The sequence below is a fragment of the Phocoena sinus genome, chromosome 9 (assembly GCF_008692025.1).
Source record: "Phocoena sinus isolate mPhoSin1 chromosome 9, mPhoSin1.pri, whole genome shotgun sequence".
Classification (NCBI taxonomy): Eukaryota; Metazoa; Chordata; class Mammalia; order Artiodactyla; family Phocoenidae; genus Phocoena; species Phocoena sinus.
In genome coordinates, this window is record NC_045771.1 from 85,971,738 (window position 1) to 85,990,270 (window position 18,533).

At 37.8% G+C, this 18,533-nt stretch overlaps 1 protein-coding gene across 7 annotated transcripts in view; it reads right to left on the reverse strand.

Annotated features, from left to right (window-relative positions):
- PHTF2 (putative homeodomain transcription factor 2) overlaps positions 1–18,533 on the reverse strand; it is a 167,244-nt gene that overhangs the window by 39,032 nt on the left and 109,679 nt on the right. For 6 of the 7 annotated variants that reach the window (XM_032642300.1, XM_032642295.1, XM_032642301.1 and 3 more), the window contains 4 exons: positions 15,103–17,876; positions 10,751–10,916; positions 10,145–10,222; positions 7,718–7,778 (listed from right to left, as the gene is read on the reverse strand). In XM_032642300.1, the coding sequence (XP_032498191.1) occupies positions 17,856–17,876 (21 nt within the window). In that variant the 3' untranslated portion in view covers positions 7,718–7,778; positions 10,145–10,222; positions 10,751–10,916; positions 15,103–17,855. Of the gene's footprint in view, positions 1–7,717; positions 7,779–10,144; positions 10,223–10,303; positions 10,917–15,102; positions 17,877–18,533 lie in introns of all 7 variants that reach the window. The other variant, XM_032642297.1, reaches the window with a different exon arrangement.

Here is an 18,533-nt window from a genome sequence, read left to right on the forward strand (position 1 = left end):
TAATTGTGATTAATTCTCTCAAACTAGTCAACTAATGTCTTTAAGTATTAACGGGAGCAAGGAGATACAAAGGAAGTAAAAAAGAACTCAACAAACATAGAAGTATATACTATCTTTGACTGATTTCAAGACTCACTTTTTCAGATTTAACATCTCTCAATCAATGGCAGTGCTTTTTCTTTCTTAGTGATTACACAGAATAATGATATATTTTACAATAGACAGCATCTTAGATTCAATAAAACACTGAACAAGCTACTTTTTCAGATGAAATTACTGGTTTATGATATGGGAAAAAATAGAATGTAGCCATTTCCTTATCCTAACATCTGCATGTGGAAAATAAGATTATGCATAGTGTCTATGAAGTAATGAAAATTGCCAAGATTACGCTTTCTTTGCTCCAGTCCACTGTGGCCCACGTTACATTTAGTTTCTGGTAAAACCAGATGCTCAAATGCTTCCGTTATCTCTAACATGATTTACCCTATTAGAGAAACACACTGATTTGGTGACCATGACTTTGTCAAGGATCGTCATATTAACAGAGAAAAGTAAACTATCAAAGTTAACCTAGTTACAGAAGAATATACAAAAAAGTGAGGACCTAACTTCCATCACAGGATCAGTAGAGTCAGTAGGGTTGCTTTTTCTTTTCTTTCTCCTTATTAAAACAAACGAACAAAGAAACCAAAAAAACCTGATACGTTCTGAACACTATGGATGACGGTCTGACCTACTAATAGCACTTCCTATGAGTAACATGCCTAAGGCTTCCAAGGTGGTAAGAGTCATCCCTGGAATCCAAAAGATGGATGCCAAGCTGTTTCCAGCTTGTGCGTTGTAGCTGAAGCATGATAAAGACAATTTATAGCTGGTTCAGAGATGAGCAACAAATGTTTCTTGGTTTTACTAACAGGTTCGATGGGAAACTTAAAGAATGGGGTTTTGAGTCTGATAGAAATGGCTGGAAGGGGACTGAATTTATTTTGTGAACATGATTTAGCATATAATTATAACGAGAGTTGTCATTTATTAAGCAATTTCTATTGCCAACATTTCACCCCCATCTTATTTCTGGTAACCTTTCTAATAAACTACCCACACTTCTATATAAGAAAATTGTCTCAGAGGGGGTAAGTTCTGCCCCAAGACCTCACCTCTGCTGGGTAAGAGCCAGGACTCACATCAGGCCTATTACCTCCAAGACCCATTCACAGTCATCTTAACCTGGGCCTTATGCTACTGGTTGATGGTCAGGATTCTCTGCAGGCTTCTAATTGTGACTTTGTTCTTGAACAAGTGGACTGTGAGTCAGATTGGGTCTGAGATTTGAGTGCTACTACACTGCACTCTTCATCAACGGGACTCGGTGTGCTGGATAGACCCTTCCCAAACCTGACACTTGAGCTTACAGGCACTTGGAAGAGATGAGCCAGTGATCCTGCTGGCACGCGGTGAGCGTAGACTAGGTAAATCCTTGAGGAGAGGGCTTGGGAGTGAAGGGTCTTCTTTCGTGGCAGTGTGCCTATGGCTCTCCCTCCCCACTTAAAGGGATATGCTCCCTCTCCCACCCCGGCCCTTACTCTCAGAAGTCAGGGAAAATTTCTCTTCTTTTTGATGCAGTCTGAAACCTTGAGAACTGGAGACCTGAACTTAAGCTCTACTGAGTCCCCTCTGGGTTTGTCCTAAGAGGCCTTATGGGGCTCGTGCAGATAGGTCTCCTGCAGCCCTAATGGCACAGCAAAGTATCCTGAGGTGGGTACACATGCCAGACCACACTGGGACCTGTCCAGCAGAGTCAAGGCAGAATCAGAGTGCCCAGATCAGGGTTCAAGCCACAGTTTTCTGAGTGTCAGTCAGTTTCATTAAGTAGCTATATCTTGCTTAAACATAATTCGGTATATTCCAAGAACTTTCACAATTCAGCATAGATGTAATTTTTTAAAAATTATTTTTGTAAAAAAATTGTCATCTCATTAACATAGCAAAAGACACTCTTATGGCTCTCAATACCTAGGAAATTCCAAGGGTTTAAGAGCTCTGTGCTAGGAATAGTGGATGAAGACCAAACATACATTTCTTATCATAAATCACAGCATCACACTACCTAAAATAAGTTTTACAAAGGCATGTTTTTTAACTGTTGGAGGACCTGATACTGACGGACTCAATGTGAAGATGTCCTTAGAAATAATAATGCATGACAGAGAAAAGGCAGTCAATGAGAAGGGCAGTCAGCGCCACCGGGTGAGAAACTGAATATACAAACAGACAATTACCAAACCGTGTATAAAAACAGAACTCTGACCCACAACTTACAGCAACCTGCCCAGGAAACCAACCCCCTTATTATACAATAATCAGCCCATGAAGCCAGCCTGCTGTAAGTCAGCCTTGCAGGAGACTGGATTGCTATCTCTAATAATAATCCAAGAAGCCAAACAGTAACTTCCATGATAACTGGCTCAAAATGACAAGGACTTGACTAATAATTGACAGCTTCTCTAATTTTTATCCCCACTTCCAATTTAGGAACAGTCAGAGAAACCCGAATATGTACACCATAAAATACCTTGCTTTTAGGCTTCTAGTTAGCCCACCTATGGCTTCCTCACGCAAACAGCTTCCAATCAGTGCATACCTGAAGCCTTCCCTTTTTTCCACTATAAGCTTTCCCACTTTCCTACTTGTCTTTGAGTCTCTGCTAAAATGCAAATGACAGTGGCTGACCCCCTTGATATATCAAGATCTGAATAAATAGCCTTTGCTTGTTCTTAAAAAAAATCATTTTTATTGTGAAAGGGGCATGTGCTCATTGCAGAAAACTTGAACAGCAGAGAAGAGCAGAGAAAAGAAAATTAATATCACATGTTTTCACCTCCAGAGACAACCTCTGCTAGCTTTCTGGAGTATTTCTTTCCAGCAACCCACCCATTTAAATGCATACAAGTGAATGCCAGATTCTTGTCTCTAACTGAACTGTGAGCCTTAGCTGGATCTATGGAAGACCAAGGATCTTATATTTAATTCCAAATGCAAATTTCTTTGCTTGAATATTCTAGAATATAATAACCACCTGGCATGTTGCCTTTTCATTTTGATAGTACCAATCTAGATACAACATGTAGGTGATAAGCTACATTCCGAAATATGACTAAAATGACACTATAGATCTTATTTTTATGAGTAAACAAATTCAGACTTTACATTTTTGTTCAGTTCTTCTAGGCTGAAAAACACAGGAATGAGATTCCGAAGTGGATTAGTAGAGAGCTTGTTATTAAAGGCTGCCACTTCCGAGAAAACAGACTGTGTCTTGCATACTAAGCATTTCTGGCACTGTGAATAAATCCTTCACCTATGTGTTCACTCTACTTCACACTCCCAAAGAGCCTGGAGGTGATTACTCAACTGAACATTAAATTTGATGAGGACTCTGTATTAAGAGATCATCCTCTTTGATTTTTTATTGATTTGTAGACTTTTAATACCAATTCTGATTCTACACGTCTGTTACACATCAGAGTTAAAGAAAAGATTCAGGTAGAAAAGATTTACAATTTAAAGGAAGCATGAATGTGTTGGCAGGAATGAAAATCACTGAGTGGGAGTGCTCTGGGTGCAGCTGACTCTATTCTTGACATAACAAAATTTGGTAAAAGGCCTCAGAGCAAAGATGAAATCTAAACCATGCAGATGAAATACCTGAAAAGCAATAGGAAAAGAAACTGTTGCTAAGAGAATTGGGGGACTCAGAAGAAAATGTCAAGTTCCCAACAATGCTGTAATAGCCACATGATTGTATTTCTTTTTAAATCATAAACACATAATAGGCATAGTTTGCTTCACTTCATGACACTTTAAGGGTGCAGACTGCAGTCTGCCCAGCACCCTTCCAGTCACCAAGCTGCCTCCGTCTCATTCCATGTGGTTCTGATGGGACTGCCAATACCAATTTATCCTCCACTCCCTGCCAAAGGAGTGGGCACATAACCAGTCTGGCTAACCGAGGTTCTTCATAGCCCTAAGGTCATTGGTTCAAAGGATGGGCATATGGCCCAAGTCAAGTCAATGAAAGAGTCACCAAAGGATTGGTCTGTGGATGCTGGGAGAGAGTGCATCTTTGTTTCTATCTCTGGGCTCATGAGCTCAAAGGTCCACATGAGCTTAGAGCTTCTGGTGGCAACTGTGTGGCTGAATGGAGAACAAAGCAAACAGAGGTAATAAGCAGAAGGGAATGGGCAGAAAATGGGAAGGAATAGGAAGAGGGAAGAGAACTTAGCGTGAAGCCACAATGGCAGTTTGAACACTTGGATCCAACTGTGTCACAGCCATCTTGGCTTCCCAATTATATGCGTCAATAAATGCTCCTTTGAGCTTAAGCCAGTTTGATGTAGGTTTCTGTTACTTGCAGACAAAGAAAGACCTAGAAACGCTTCTGACTCCCACTTTGTAATTGTGGAGAAACAAAGTCCCAGAGAGGTGTTGCCAAGATTAGACAGTAAGGTGAGGGAAGGTCCTGGTTCTCTAGTGTGTGCCAATGAACTAACCAGCATACTGAAAATAACCACAGAATCACAAAACTATAGATTCCTTTTCTACACGCCAGACATGCAATCTGCTGGCCTCCACATGGAGCATCGTGAACAGTATTAGCCTTTGTCATAGCACTGTAATTTCTGGACTCCAAAAGAACCCTGGACTCCGAAAATGGCTTCCTTTTAAGTCTACCATAGTGTTTTAATTTTCCCCTCTAGTTTCTTTTTCCTCCTTAAGGAAAAGAAAAAGATGGAATTTATTTTTAGTACTATCTCAAAAATCCTAAGTCCAGGAGGGATAACTGGGCCTTACAAATATCAAGACAGAAGCTGAAAAATGAGGACTCTGTATTACTCTGTGTCTCTTGGGAGCCATGTGGCTTAACTTTTGCTTGATTGTTCTTCTCCTTCCTTCTTCTATCTGCTTATGGGTCTTCTCATCCTTGTAACCGTGCCCTCCCCAGCACGAGGGTTACCCAACTTCTAAGTTCAAGCCACCCACAGTAAACGCTTCAGTACATTTAGATCAATTGTTCTCAGATTTCTGGTCTCAGAATCACTTTACACTCTTAAAAATTACTGAGGAACCCAAAGACCTTTTGTTTGCATGGGTTATATCTATCAATATTTACCATGTTCAAAATTAAAACAGAAAAATTTTAAACACTTATTTAATTCATTTAAAGATAATGATAATAAATGTTAACCTAAAAATTTTTATTAAAACCATATTTTCCATAGGAAAAGGCATAGAATTGTTTTAAATTTCTGCAAGTCTCTTTAATTTCTGGCTTCTGGAAAATGGATGAGATTTCTGCTTCCAAATGAGATGGGAATAACAGGAATCAGATTTACCATCCTGCTTGAAACATCTAAGAAACTAGATAAAATATATAATGGTAGATTAGACATGGGAAAAGAAAAGATTAGTAAACTTGAAGATATCACAATTAAAACCACACAAAATGAAACACAGAGAGACAAAAAGCTGAAAAAAAAGTGAACAGAATATCACTGATACTTGGGAAAGCTTTGAGAAGACTAATATACATGTATTTGGAGTCCCTAAAGCAGATGAGGGAGAGAAAATAATTTTTTAAGAAATAATGGCCAAGATTTTAACAAATCCAAATTTGATGAAATAAATAAACCCATAGAAACAAGAGTCTTAATGAGTTCCAAGCACAGGAAACACAAAGCCACACCAAGTCACTTCATAATCAAATTGCTTAAAACCAGGTGTCCAAAAACAAAGGCAAAATACTTTTTCAGACATACAAAAGCTGAAAGAATTTATCACTAGCAGATCTACATTAAAATAAATATTAAAGGAAGTCCTTCAAGCAAAAGGAAATCTAGATCTAAACAAATGGATAAAGCAGACCAGAACTGGTAATTATGTCAATAAATATAAAGGTTTCTTTTTATTGTTTAAACACCTTGAAAAGACAACCAATTATTCAGAGTAAAAACAATTGCAATGCAGTGTGGAATTTATAACATGGGAAACAAAATGTACGACACAACAGCACAAATTCTCAGAGGGAAGAAATGGAAGTATATTATTACAGAGTTCTTCTACTGTATGTGAAGTGATATAACATCAATTGAGAGTAGAATGTGGTAAGTTTAAGATGTATATTACAAACCCTAAAGCAACCAATGAAACAAAACAAACAGTTATAAGCCAACAAAAATGATAAAAAGGATCATGAAAAATGCTCAACCCAAAAGCAGGCAGAAAAAAGATAAAAGGGAACAAGGAACTGTTGGGACAAATGGAAAACAAACGTCAACGTGGTAGGCTTAAATCCAGCCATATCAATAATCACATTTTATGTAAATGGCCTAAACATCCTAATGAAAAGACAAGAGATTCGGAGACTGGATAACAAAGCAAGACCTAACTATACCCTGGCTACAAAAAAAACTCACTTTAAAAATGAAGACACAGGGCTTCCCTGGTAGCGCAGTGGTTGAGAGTCCGCCTGCTGATGCAAGGGACAAGTGTTCGTGCCCCGGTCCGGGAAGATCCCACATGCTAAGGAGCGGCTAGGCCCGTGAGCCATAGCCACTGAGCCTGTGCGTCCGGAGCCTGTGCTCCGCAACGGGAGAGGCCACAACAGTGAGAGGTCCGTGTACCGCAAAAAAAAAAAAAAATGAAGACACAAATTGGCTGAAAGTAAAAGGATGGGAAAATATATGCCATGCTAATACTAACCAAAAGCAAGCTAAAGTGGCTACACTGATGTTAGACAAATAGATTTCAGAGCAGAGAATCTTAACAGGGATAAAGAGGGTCATCTCATAATATAAAGGAATCAATTTATCAAAAGTTCATAACAAAACATGCATAAACATGTATGTACCTAATAAGAGGACTTCAAAATAAATGAAGCAAAAACTGATACTAATGAAAAGAGAAACAGCTAAATAACAATTATATTTGGAGATTTCAATACCCCTTCCTCAATAACCGATAGAAAAAGTAGAAAGAGAATCCGTAAGTACACAGAAAACTTGAACAACGCTATCAGCTAATTTGACCTGACTGATATTTATCATACACTCCACCAAATAATAGCAGAATACACATTCTTTTCAAGTGTACATGGATTATTTAAAGGTGACATCACTGGGTGGAATCTGAAACCATACCTTATATATTTTAAACTGTCACATTAAAATACATTGGTCCATATTATGCTTTGATGGATCTCTTACCCATACATGAAAGATCCATCACCTTGCACACCCCTGAAAGAGTCTTGGCAATCCCCAGAATGCCCTGAAGCACACTTGGACAACTACAGATTTAGATTATTCCATTTTTTAAAAGGGTTAAATTATCAACTGAGCTGTAGGCAACTCCTGTGGCCTAGGTGACCATAAAGAATCTGTTACAAAGTGAGGAAGGCAATCCTCATGCTGATTTAAAGGCTAGATTTGGTGGGTAGTTTGGATTAGTTCAACTTCTGCAACAAATTGCTATGCTTTCCTCTTTAAATATCCTCTTGAAATGAAGTACCTAAAAGACTTGCAGGATCTGTGCACCACAGATGAGCACTCAGGGGAGCAGAGAGGGGCTAGACGTCACTGACACCACTCAGCTGACATATTCTGTCTGAACATATTGTCAATCTTTAAGTCCTTGAGGCAGGAACAGTATTACTTACACGTGCTGTCAGCATGTAACAAGGATCAACAGGCTCTCCAGGTACGAGAAGCGCCAAGAAACTAATAAATTAAAAAAGAGAAGACATTGGTACGTTATTTAGGGCACAAAATCTTAAGTTGTCAACATAGCAGACACAGTTGTTCTAGCCTCTGCAATCATGTACCCACTAACGTCTTCATCACTGTCTAAATGTTTTTGATAATGTAGACCAATGTTTTAATAATGACAATACTGGCTCCCTAAGAGTAACTGGTGACAGGGGGCAGAGCTAAAAAATCCTCTTCTCCTCAGAATCTCTGGGTGTGGGACAAATATGTCAGTTTTAAAAAAAGTTTCCAGGTCATTCTAACAGGCAGCCAGGGTTGAGCCCATCATGAAGATATCACACTCCTAGTAAACCTTACGGTCTTCCTCTGCTGCTCCCTCTTTATTCACCCCTCAGGGAGAATGTATGTTCAAAGACCTATATTACATGTTTGGGAACATATAAAAATTGTAAGACAGACTTTGTTTCGAAGAGCTCTTATAATCTTATAATAAACACAAAGATGTTACGTTCTATTATGGCGGCAGAATTAAGCTGGTTTACACTATGTGCCTACCTAACCTTTTAATAAGATGCTTAAAGAGGATAGAAAAAGTAAGTTACAAACAGAAGGTCAAACCAAATAATGCACAAAGAGTCAAGTACAGAGGTTCTGTCGCTCTCTGGCAACATGGCATTCAGGGTTCAGTACCATGTAGGGACTGGAGCATGGAGGGAAAAAGGAAATGGAAATCAATCAAGGATCCCATCTCACAATCCTGGGATTCACCTATTTAGAATGAGACAAGCCCATAGAAAATACGAAAGGAGTTGCCACCATGAGCTACATTTTAGGTATGGTGGAAGATCACTGGAAGAAGAAATTTCTGTTCCCAGAGTTTTAAAATAAGGGCCTACCAATGAGATGTGATCTGATTAACTCCTTGGGCAGATAGTAAAATGGCTAAATCAAGATAAACTGATTTCAAAAAATTAGTAAAACCTAAAACTGAAGAGGGTCTTGTCTTAATACCAAGGCTCTGTTGAAAAGTGTGACTGCTTAATCCCACAACACCAAAACAAACGAAAGGTCACTTGGGACCAGTGAAAAGACTAACTTGCTAAACAGAAGGGCCACAGTAAGAAACAAAAGGGTTCCAAATTACCTGCCCCATGAAAAACAGGTTCCCTCCCTTAAATTAGAACAACAGATGAAAACAGACTTCTGTTAGAATAGTGGAGCAGCTAAATTTCTCCATAAGAAAACCTTTTAAATTTCCTTTTAGAAACTAGATGCATGTAAATTAAGTATTTATATTAGGAAATTACAACCACAGTCTACTCTCTGAGAATAAAAGGAGTCTTAATTCTACGGCTCATTAGCAGTAAAGAAAGAAAATGTAAAGAAAAATGTCTCAGAATGGTAAAGTTCAATGGGAACAAATCAAGTTATTTTAATTGTCCCATCTTTATTCAGATAGAGAGCAAATGGCTACTACAGGTCACCTAGGAAATCAGCCTAAAAGCAAAGAAACAAACGTAGGTTCCTGATACTCAGAGCAGGGCCTTCCTTCTATGCCACATCTCCTGCATATTCAACTGAGATGAAAAATATTCCATTGGAGATGAGAAAATATGATTTCCAGGATCACCCACTAAATGACAATGTACTCTACACAGTATCATTCTACATGGATATAAGGAGGACCCAATGCACCAACTAAACCAGTCCCTGTTTCCAAGCAGGTGAACCCCAGCTGCCTGAAGACACAGGAAGCGTCTCTAGAGTTAGGGTAGCCACAGTTTCTACTAACATTCTGTGCTGAATAAGATGCTTGATGCTTTTTGTTTCATACTTTTTGTGTGTGTGACTAGCCAAAATCTCACAATACAATTCAAGTTACTATCTGCTGCTTTAAATTCTGGTGTTGATGAAGAACAGCTGATTAGGGCCTTCACTGTAAGCTGTCACATGCTCAAAGACAAATGTGAGCCTTCCATTTTCTTCATTTCCATATTGAGTAATCCAAATGCTTTCTCCCAAAGCCTGATTTTTCATCCCTTTAACAATTTAGATTTCTTTCTTTAGACAGCTTCAGTTTCTCTGGTTCATTTTCCAGTTGGATAATTTCTTTAATTTACTGAGATCACTCTGAATCCTTGCCTATTATCCAAGAGGGATGCTAATAAAAATAATAATGCTAGTATTTAACAGTTGTGAGATGACTACATACCATGTACCAAACTAAGCACTTTCCCTAAGTGGCAGGATTATTTGGGATGCTTGCTGCTGGAAGAGACTCAGAAGAATGAGTGATGTCTTTCCCTCCCCTATTCCAAGAAGACAGCCACACAATTCTATTTTGAGCTTGAGTTCCTCCCCTCCATGGGTATCATTACCTTTGGAGCTTCTGGGCTGAAAACAGAAGTTCTCAAGGTCCACAAGGCAACTCCTCAGCCAGGCTTTGGCTTGGAAATCTGGTGGAAAATGAGAGGGTGAGGGTTGCTGGGAGAGGGGCACATCCCCCAGACAGGCTGCAGATGTGCAATGGACCACACCTGTGAGGCATCTGTGGCAGGAGATAGGCACTAATATCCGAGGCCTTGAAGCAGAGGTGAGGATCTTGAAGCTGAGCCTGGGGTCAGCGGGGGGAGGACCTCTGTGGGGAGCATCTCTGAGCTGGCTGGAGCATCCATGCCCAACAGACACAGGAAGCGTTGGCCAGGGAGAAGAATCAGGATAGAGGGATAGCTACCACCAGAGAATAAGGACCAGGCCGCTTCCATCTTTTCCAGGTAGTAGCTGAATCCCCTGGATTTTGTGTCAATCTAGGGAGGCGAGGCTCCTCCAAATATAACATATTGAATTCTCGATAGTCTTCTGAGTAGGTGCTCAATGCCAGATTTAGTTTGATTGAGGAAAAATAAATTGATGTTTTGCTGCATAGGAGGGTGGTGGACCAGGTCCCTGCCCATCACACAGACGTTCTCTAATTTTATACTCACAGGAACCATTTTCGGCTCCAGCAGCAGCTCTCCACCTCATTTTACAGATGAGGCTTAGGGAGGTTAAGTAACTTGCCCAAGGCCATACACATGCTGCAAAGAATCCCAGCTCTGCCTGATTCCAGAACCCATGATCCTTATCATACTGCAGATGATTTGGGCTACTCTGTAATTAAAAAAAAAAAAAAAAGACAGACAGATTTAACTTTGCAAATAATTATAAATTAACTACATCATCCAAACATGGAGAAAGAAACCAAAGTCAACTTAATTTTATATATTCTTAGATATAAATTTGTGCTGTGTCAGTTTTTTTTAATGACATAAAAATTCTAGCATAGATTTAACATGGACTAAAATTTTAAGTTAAAAAACTTAATTCTCAGCCTGGAGCTGTTCACTAAGTATCCAAGTGAAGAATGTGGTACCTTAGTTTAGTATTCACCAAGCAACTATGACATGCCAGAACTGTACTGGGCAGTCCTAATCTCTGAGGATAAAATTCAAGTTCCTTGGCTTCACAAAGTCACCTGCTAGCATCATCTTCATCCCTTGCCTAAAAACATCATCTTCTCCAGCTATACTAAACTGCTTGCATGTGACACTTAACACTGGCAACTCCATTACAGCACATACCCTCCAGAAACTAAAAGTTTTTTGCATGACTATCACCTCCTAGCCTCTAGGTTTAATGAAAAGAGGGATTATATTTTAATTTCTATATCCCTAGTACCTAGCTCGGTGCCTAGCACGTAATATTCAAATACTATTCATAGAATGGATGTAAGAAAAACTGAATAAAATTGCAATTTTAAAAGTACTTGGTCTGTTTCCCGTATTTGCAAGACTAACCTCTGACCCTAATGTCTTTCCCCAAACGGTAGATTCATATTATGAGAATCTTTCAGCACCACTAATCAGACCCAGTAAATTCTGGCTGAGAGCAAGAGAAAGGGGATAAATAGAAGGCAGGAAAGCTGCCAGCTCAAAGTCTGCATTTCCAGGCAAAAACAAGTAAATGCATTTGCAAAACTGGCTGTATATCCCAAGGGATGCAAACTGGTCTTAGGCTTTGGCAACAAGCCTATTTTGCTTTAAAGCACACCTCTTAGTACAAGGTTAGGAAAACCAGAAATTCCCATATATAACTGATCAAAACTTGTAAGAGAATTTGACAAAAACAACCCCAAACTCTTAGAAACCAGTTAAGTAGACTATTAAATAACTACAGAAAGTAAATGATTACATTTAGCACAAGAGTCAGATTTAACTTTAAAAAACAAAAAAGAAAAGCAAGCCACTAATTTTAATTTCAGATCATTGTTGAAAACACAGAATTGAATATTATAAAAAGGAGGGAACAAGCAAAACTTTTAGTCCTGAGATTGTTAACTATTTTGTAGACACAGGAGGCATAAATACGTTGGAAAGGTAGATAGCATAGATAGCCAAGTACTATACTTAGACAGGAGTAGAAAGATACAGGGAGAGAGCCAATTAGGGAAGAAAAATGGCTTAAGATTAAACAGCCAGCCAAATGTATGAGGCTTGTCCAGGCTGAAAGTCATCCTTTGGTTACTGCAGGTGATGAGTTTATCATAGGGATAAATGGGGACATCTGAACTCACAATTCAGGACACAAGATGAAGCTACCACAGTCTGAGACCAGCTCTAATGATCCAACAGCACAGCTGGCCAAGCTATCATTCAGTCTCTCTGCCTCTTGGCAGTTTGGGGCAGTTTCTGCTTGTTTCTTCTCCCTTCTCCACTATGACTACTTTCTCTCTGCTTCAGGGCTTTGTTAATTCATGGTTTCTTTTGGGCCTCTGCTTTTCTAGCAACTCTTCCTGCTTACACTCTGTCCTGACTCAAACTTGCAGTAACAGAGATTCTGACTGGGTCAGCAACTCACTGTCAAGGATGTAAAGCCTCTATGGGGCAAAGCTCTTGTGCCAGCTGGTTTCATGAATTCCTCAAGGCCTATAAAATGGCTGGCTGCTTGAGGGCCAGGCACCAATTACTGACCCATTCAGCTGTGGCTAAGAAAGAAAAGTGAAATAATCCAACCAAACTTGACCAACTTCCTGCTTTGTTCAGACGAGGGCTGAGGGTGTAGCAAGCCCTCACAGAGCCATCTAGTATACAGTGGTCCCATCCAATCTACAACCATTAAATTTCATACTCTAGATTCAAGCACCTCTCATTGAAATATAAATGGTTTATAACATAAAATTAGAAAAGGAAAGACTGAAGATGATGACGGGGGAAAACTGAGGAAATACTCTATAGGAGGGCAAGGACAGAATTCTGAGCACTGATGGAGAGCTGGCCTCAGAGAGCAACATCTCTTTCACAGAACTGAAGAAGGGAGAAAAAGAATTCATGCGTGTTGGTTTTTACCTCTTTGGTAAAGTTAGAGGAATAAAATGCCGATAGTTAAAGGATGAGAGGGGTTAGGAGCTTGAGGATAATAAAGGAGCTTTGGAAGAACCATTGTAGGGAACATACAAGTGGACAAAATATTGATTAAAGAAAAAACATTGCCAAATATAGGACTCAGAAGTTCCAGTAATATCTTGATAAGCACTATTTGCAGAAAGTCAAGTCAGATGTTCTCCAGCAACTCAAAGTTGAGCAGACATCTTAAGGTTAAGGGTTGAGACCACGTAAAAGACAAAAAGTCTCTAGGATGTTACCAGTGAGGGAATCTACCATATAAATGAGACAGAGATCTAATAATGAAAAGATATGAATGGAACATGCACCTGATAATTCAGCAAAGTCATTCATAATTGGATATAATATGCAGGCAAACAAAGGAATGAGAACACTTCCCTTCCACATTTTAGCATGCCTGCTTATGAAGAAAAGAAATTAAATGTCAACTCCTTGTAAAAGAATTCTTCATGTATGATAATTTATATGAAGCATGATTCTTAGTTATATCTCATATTTGGCAGGGATGCTTATGATATCTTATGTAATATATGAATGCTTTAGCTTGCAAATTTTTGTTAATTGTCCTAGGCCATTACTTATTTGGAAGGGGAAGAGAACCAATCTTTCTTCACACCCAATACATGTCAGTTCCAGTGCTAGGTGCTTTACGTATGTTATCTTATTAATCTTCCTAATAGTCCTGTAAAATAGGTATAACTGTGAGTAAGTTACAGCTGAGAAAACCAAAGTTCACAGAGGTTAAGTAATTTGCCCAAAAATGTAAAACAAGTCTGACTCCTAAGCATGTGTTCTTTCCAAGAGGTTACACTGCAGAGAGCTGAATAGGGAGCTGTCAAATGAATTCTGACTTTCTCCTACTGCCAAAAGCTTAGTAGTTTATATATGACCTTACTACAAATATGGACTGTTTTATAAATACCTTTGTTCTCTCCAGAATATTTTTCTACGTTTAATTATTTTGATCCGTCAAGAGGTACAGAGGTGCTATTACAGAACACACCTTTGAAGGGAATAAAGGAGTGTGGGTTCTAGTTGTGGAACCTTAGGCAAGCTTTTTAACCTCTTTTGTGGCCTCAGTTTTTTTTTTTTTTTTTTTTTTTTTTTGCGGTATGCAGGCCTCCCACTGTTGTGGCCTCTCCTGTTGCGGAGCACAGGCTCCGGATGTGCAGGCTCAGCGGCCATGGCTCACAGGCCTAGCCGCTCCGCAGCACGTGGGATCCTCCCGGACCGGGGCACGAACCCGCGTCCCCTGCATCGGCAGGCGGACTCTCAACCACTGCGCCACCAGGGAAGCTCTGCCTCAGTTTTTTTACCTAGTAAAATGAGGACTTTGGACTAGGTGGTGTCTGGGTTGTATTTGACTCAAGTCGTCATTCATTCTTTCATTCATTCAGTAAACAGACTGAGATTAGGTACTATTTTATGTGCTGGGAAAACACTGGTGAATGTAGTTACATTCTCATGGAATTTACACTCTCTAAAATTCCTGATCTTAAGACAGTAATTCTCAAGGTGGTGAGGAATCATAGGTGGAACAAATTTTCAAAGTCACTTAGGGAATACTTTTTTGAAAGTATACCTATACCACATCCTAGATTCACAGCCTACTCCCCACAAAGTAAGCACCATGGGGAGCCAGTGCTATTGATAAGCATTTGTGGTATCTTTCTTAAAGGCTTGGTAGAAAAAAGGTTGAGAATTAGTGTTCTAAGTGATACAGCAAATTAAAGAGATGCAAGTCATATTGCTCTATTTGTAAGGGAGACTCATTAAGAGAGCCAATTCTAAGCTTAGAGTAAGTTGGAAAGTGCACTTGAATTAATAGTCCCTGATTAATTTAAGTCCTATGAACACTTGTACCAATCACATAACAGAAATATTAGAATGCTTACCCATGTTATTATTGGCCATAATCTCTCGCGCTGAATTCACGTGCAAAATCACTTGATTAAAAACACCACTATCCTTCTGGCAATTAATTTTAATATCCCAGGCTACATCCAGTTTTCTGTTTCTAAATACAAACAAACAAGCAAACACACATTAATGATGTCATAGCATTTTGGTGATGAAAAGCCTGCTCACATATTCTTCTTTCATGTTCTGAGAATCAACAAAAACTGAAATGTTGGAAAGGTTCTAAAAATGTATTCCCACTCCTCTCAAATCTAACAGTTATACCTAAAGTTTATGCTACAGTAAATATAAAATTACCATAGAAATGTGCATCACTTGAAAATTAGAAAAAAAAGAACACACTTCTAGTTTAATACTGTCAGTCATAGAATGTTTTATTTTAAACTTGCTGTTCAAACTTTCAAATACGACATGTGTGGCAAAGAAACAACAGTTAACACACAACATCTGCCACAATTCTATCTTCGAACTGCCTCTTCTATATTATGTGATATGTTACAATTTCTTTCAATTTCTTACATTCACTGTATTCTTAAAGGCAGCAATGTCAATTTTTCTGCTTTGAAAACAGTTCCATTAATGTTCTGAAATTACTTAAAATGACAACTTTTTCCTTTCAGTATTCTACTGCTGCCCACATTAGTGACATAATTCAACATATTAATACATTGTTGAGAGGTACACTGTACTCAATAAATCAACTCCCAACTCTAAGTTAAAATGAACTTCAATCAAAAACAAGCATCTTCCTAAATCAGTTTACTCAGCTACTTTTCTCAAAAATATTTCCATTCTGAAATAAGTTTTTCTGTGAGATACAATAGTTTCATTTTTATTCCTAACAGAACTCATGCTGTACTTTTTTTTTTCAAAATATATTCGATATATTCTGTGCAAAATGTTAAGTTCTGTATAGGTATGTACCTTATTTTGAAAAAGTTTATAAAATATAATTCCTAGAAATAACCTCAACATTAGACAATAGAGGAAGAAGAAACATATCAGAAAAAGCCTAATTTTTCACAGGAGAAAATAAGTATGTTCTTAAAGCTCCAGTAATACATTCCTTGAAAAAACTCAGAATGCACTTTGGTCATCATTAAACATATTAGAACACAGGCAAATAAAATAAAATACTTTTGTTGTTTTCTACAGAAAGAAAATATGGCTGAATTGAGGCTGATCAAAAGGAATGGTGAGAGCAAAGTGATATTACGATATGGCTCTGTTCTCTACACATTCCTGATCTTAAGATGATTTGGGGATTAGAACTGCACCAATCAAATAAATAATTTACAATTAATTATTTTAAATTCCCAAAAACATGGTAAAAAATGTGAGGATATTCAACATGATACACCTTGCACCAAGAAAATTCTAGACTGTCTCAAATAAATTCTTTGTTTTAGAAACTAGATACCCAGTTTTAAAAAAAAAGTTTGCTAAAACATTTCATGTTTCACATAACTCCTAAAATTTCTTGATTGTACAAACATAACAACTTAAAATCAAGGCCCAATGTAAGATACCATCATATTCGCCCTATTTACCTAACATGCCAACAGGATAAGTTCTCATTTGGAAACTTGGCAAATTATTTAGGGGGGAGGGGGTTAACTTTCTAGGTTAAAAGCATCTAAAATAGCCCTTATATAATTGGGGGTTGAGCGGGTAGATGTACCAGACTAAGTTTAGAAGGTAGAATCTGCAAGCTATAGCTATTTTTCCTGAAAATTCAGATACAGTTTTACAACTAACCATCAGAAGAATATTTAACGGGTTCTTAACCTTATTCTTAAGTTGTTCATTTGAGTGTGGTATGAATAGCATACACTATAGTGTACCATAGGGAGAAAATTATTTTACTTGAGTAAACATAATGTACTTTAGTAATATCAATAGGCACTTCACTTGTGAGATGAGCATATACCTCACTCAACAGGATACCATATCATGCCCTAGTACACTATAACATATCCATATAAAGATACGCATTAAAAGTAACAATTTTAAAAAGTGCACATTTTGAGCATGCACAGTTGGAGCTGTGCAAACAGCCCAGTGTTTCAAATAAATACAATTATTACTAGTTAATTTTTATCAAAATATCTTACAGTATGGTAACCATTTACAATTATTGCTCTATTAAGAGTTTTATCATCAAAGAGCACTTGTTGACCTGTTGTGTAATACCATATATATTAATACTGAAGGGTGCTTAAACTGCAGCTTAATCAATTTAGATCCTGGCATTGTTCCGAAAGAATTCAAAAGAAACCCTGACTGGATCTTGATTTACTGAAGAAAATGCTTTATGTGTTTAGCTGAGTCCAACGCTAGGTTATAAAGTTAAAGAAGTTTTCCTCAAGTAAGGCAAGTCACGGCATTGACGGAGAAACAGTGCTTAGCAATGGCTTCTCTTCTCACGATTTGTTATTTTGTCATTATTTATGAGCAATTACCAGGATCTCAAGTATCTGGATATCAGTTTTATCACCCTTTCAACAAGTAAGTACATCAAAGCTACAAATAAAATATAAAGACTAAAATAAATGTAAAAAACAGTGAACAAGTGAAATAAATATAAGAATTGCACAGGACAGTCTGATGTAAACACTTCAATTTCCCAGCTGAGACTCCTGAAGCAAAGAGTCAGTGACTGCTTTCAGGCAGCTTAGTTGGTACTCTTATTCTGGAAAAGAGGCTACATCTTCTTTTCTCTGAATTGTCATGATTTAATCTTCCAAAGCTAGTGAAAAAATAATAGAAATAGTGACCATTAGAGCCAGTTTTGATACTGCAACTTATTAAATTATATCACATAATACTGTTTTTATCTAAATTTCATTCATAAACAAGTGTAGGTTCTACTATTTTAAATTCTTTTATCCTTTTATTTTCAAGAAGAATTCATCTTAAACAAATAAAAACGTGGAAATCAGATTTCTCTTGCTTTTTTTTTACTAGGAAGTGGCAATATACATATACTACTTGTTAATATGAATATACTACACCTTACTCACTAGCAGCTTTGCACATGTTGGAGGATGTATGCATTGCTATATAGATAAATAATATAACTTATGGCCAAAACCAGAAATAGGGCTCTTTTTCTTTTTTATCACCTAAATTAGATTCAGATTATAGATGAGTAAAAATAAATACTTCAACTTATCCTATACAAGAGTCCCATTTGTAATGAATACTGTTCCAAATTAGGAGTTCCATCCGTATTATAAACCAAGAATATCATTCTTTGAAATTAAATGTGAAATTAGTTAATTAATATTTAATATTATACAATAAAATCAAAATGACTCCCTTACTGTACATGTGAGATCTCAAGAGTGCTGGGGTAAAATCATTGTCACAAAAATATAATAAGGCACTAAGAAATTTAAAAATA